The sequence below is a fragment of the Nothoprocta perdicaria genome, unplaced genomic scaffold, assembly GCF_003342845.1.
Source record: "Nothoprocta perdicaria isolate Ctin4 unplaced genomic scaffold, notPer1 scaffold_558, whole genome shotgun sequence".
Lineage (NCBI taxonomy): Eukaryota > Metazoa > Chordata > Aves > Tinamiformes > Tinamidae > Nothoprocta > Nothoprocta perdicaria.
The window spans coordinates 43141-44890 of NW_020455819.1; the positions used below are offsets into that span (position 1 = coordinate 43141).

The following is a 1750-nucleotide window of genomic DNA, read 5'->3' on the forward strand; positions in this document are numbered from 1 at the left end:
GGGAACGGCACCGGCACCGGGACCGGCCCGCCGCCGCCGGCCCCACGGCCGCCTTTTCCCAACAGCTCTACTTCATCCGGACGCCCGGGAGCGCCGCTCCGGCGCCGCCGCATCCCACGGGAAGCTCCGCGGTGGCCCCCGGTGCCGCCAACGTCTCCAGGGCGGCGCGGTGAGAGCGGCCGCCAGCGCCCGGCTCTTCCCAACGCGCCCGCCCGGAGCGCGCACGCTTCCCTATGGAAACGGCGCCCGGAATAAAGCTGGCAGSGCGGCCGCCTCGTCTCCCGGTGCATCCGGGGTGGGAACGGGGAGGGAAAGGCGCCGCGGCGGGATCCAAGCCAGCCGGGCGTGAGGCTCCGAAACCCTCCCGTTTATTCACTACTACAGCTGGGAATGCAGCGGAGCCGCCAAATCCGACGCTGCGGCCCCGGGAAGGGGGGGCCGGCGGCTCCCGGGCGCTCCCAAAGCCGCCGGGACGGGAAGGGACAGGGAAGGAGGAGTGCGGGACACCAAGAGGCGCCAGAGCCGCTTCCACGCGCGGCGCCTCCCGCGGCCACGGAGCCGGGATGGGAGCCGGGATGCCGCCCGCGTGCGGAGCCGGCGCCTCCGGCCGCCCCGGAGCGGCGCTGGAAGCGGCTCCGCCAGCCACTCCAGCGGATCCGGAGGTTCCGACGTTTCGTTAAAAAAAGGGCCCAAAAAAAAAAAAGAATTCCGAAAAAAACTCCCAAACAACCTGTCCAGGTCCATGGGCGGCGGCCGCGCGGGCGGCGCCGGCGCCCTTAGCTCCCGTAGTGCATCGTGTTGGTGGTGATGGACATGGGCGACGCCATGGAGATGGCCGGGCCGCCCATGGTGAACTGGCTGTTGAGCGGGTAGTGGGTGGCGCCGCCGGAGCCGCTCTGCCCGCCGGAGCCGCCTGCCGAGGGCAGGGAAAGCGGGATGAGCGGGGAGGGGGCGGGAAGGCGGGAGGAACGGGATGGGGTGGGAAGGTGGGCTGAGCAAGGTGGGAAAAATGGGAGTAGGGGGGGGGAAGGCGGGATGAATGGGATGGGCAGGGATGGGAAGGTGGGATGAGCGGGATGGGGACCGGGAAGGCGGGATGAAGAGAACGGGGGCCAGGAAGGCTGGATAAACGGGATGGGGGCAGGAAGGTGGGATGAACGGGATGGGGGCCACAAAGGTGGGATGAATGGGATGGAGGCCGGGAAGGCGGGATGAAGGGGAGATGGGGGCAGGAAGGCGGGATGAACTGGACGAGGGCCAGGAAGGCGGGACGAAGGCCGGGAAGGTGGGATGAACGGGACGAGGGCCGGGAAGGCGGGAAGAACGGGACAAAGGCCGAGAAGGCGGGATGAAGGCCGGGAACGCGGGATGAACGGGATGGGGGCCGGGAAGGCGGGACGAAGGCCGGGAAGGCGGGAAGAACGGGACAAAGGCCGGGAAGGCGGGACGAAGGCCGGGAAGGTGGGAAGAACGGGACAAAGGCCGAGAAGGCGGGATGAAGGCCGGGAAGGCGGGATGAAGGCCGGGAAGGCGGGATGAAGGCCGGGAAGGCGGGATGAAGGCCGGGAAGGCGGGATGAAGGCTGGGACGCGGGATGAACGGGATGGGGGCCGGGAAGGCGGGACGAAGGCCGGGAAGGCGGGATGAAGGCCGGGAAGGCGGGATGAACGGGACGAGGGCTGGGAAGGCAGGATGAAGGCCGGGAAGGCGGGAAGAACGGGACAAAGGCCGAGAAGGCGGGATGAAGGCC

At 69.9% G+C, this 1750-nt stretch overlaps 1 protein-coding gene across 1 annotated transcript in view; it reads right to left on the bottom strand.

Annotated features, from left to right (window-relative positions):
• Positions 1–729: 729 nt before the first annotated feature.
• Positions 730–1750, bottom strand: part of CARM1 (coactivator associated arginine methyltransferase 1) — a 5952-nt gene continuing 4931 nt past the window's right edge. The window contains exon 12 of the mRNA XM_026048603.1: positions 730–913. Coding sequence (XP_025904388.1) covers positions 777–913 — 137 coding nt within the window. The 3' untranslated portion in view covers positions 730–776. The remainder of the gene's footprint in view (positions 914–1750) is intronic.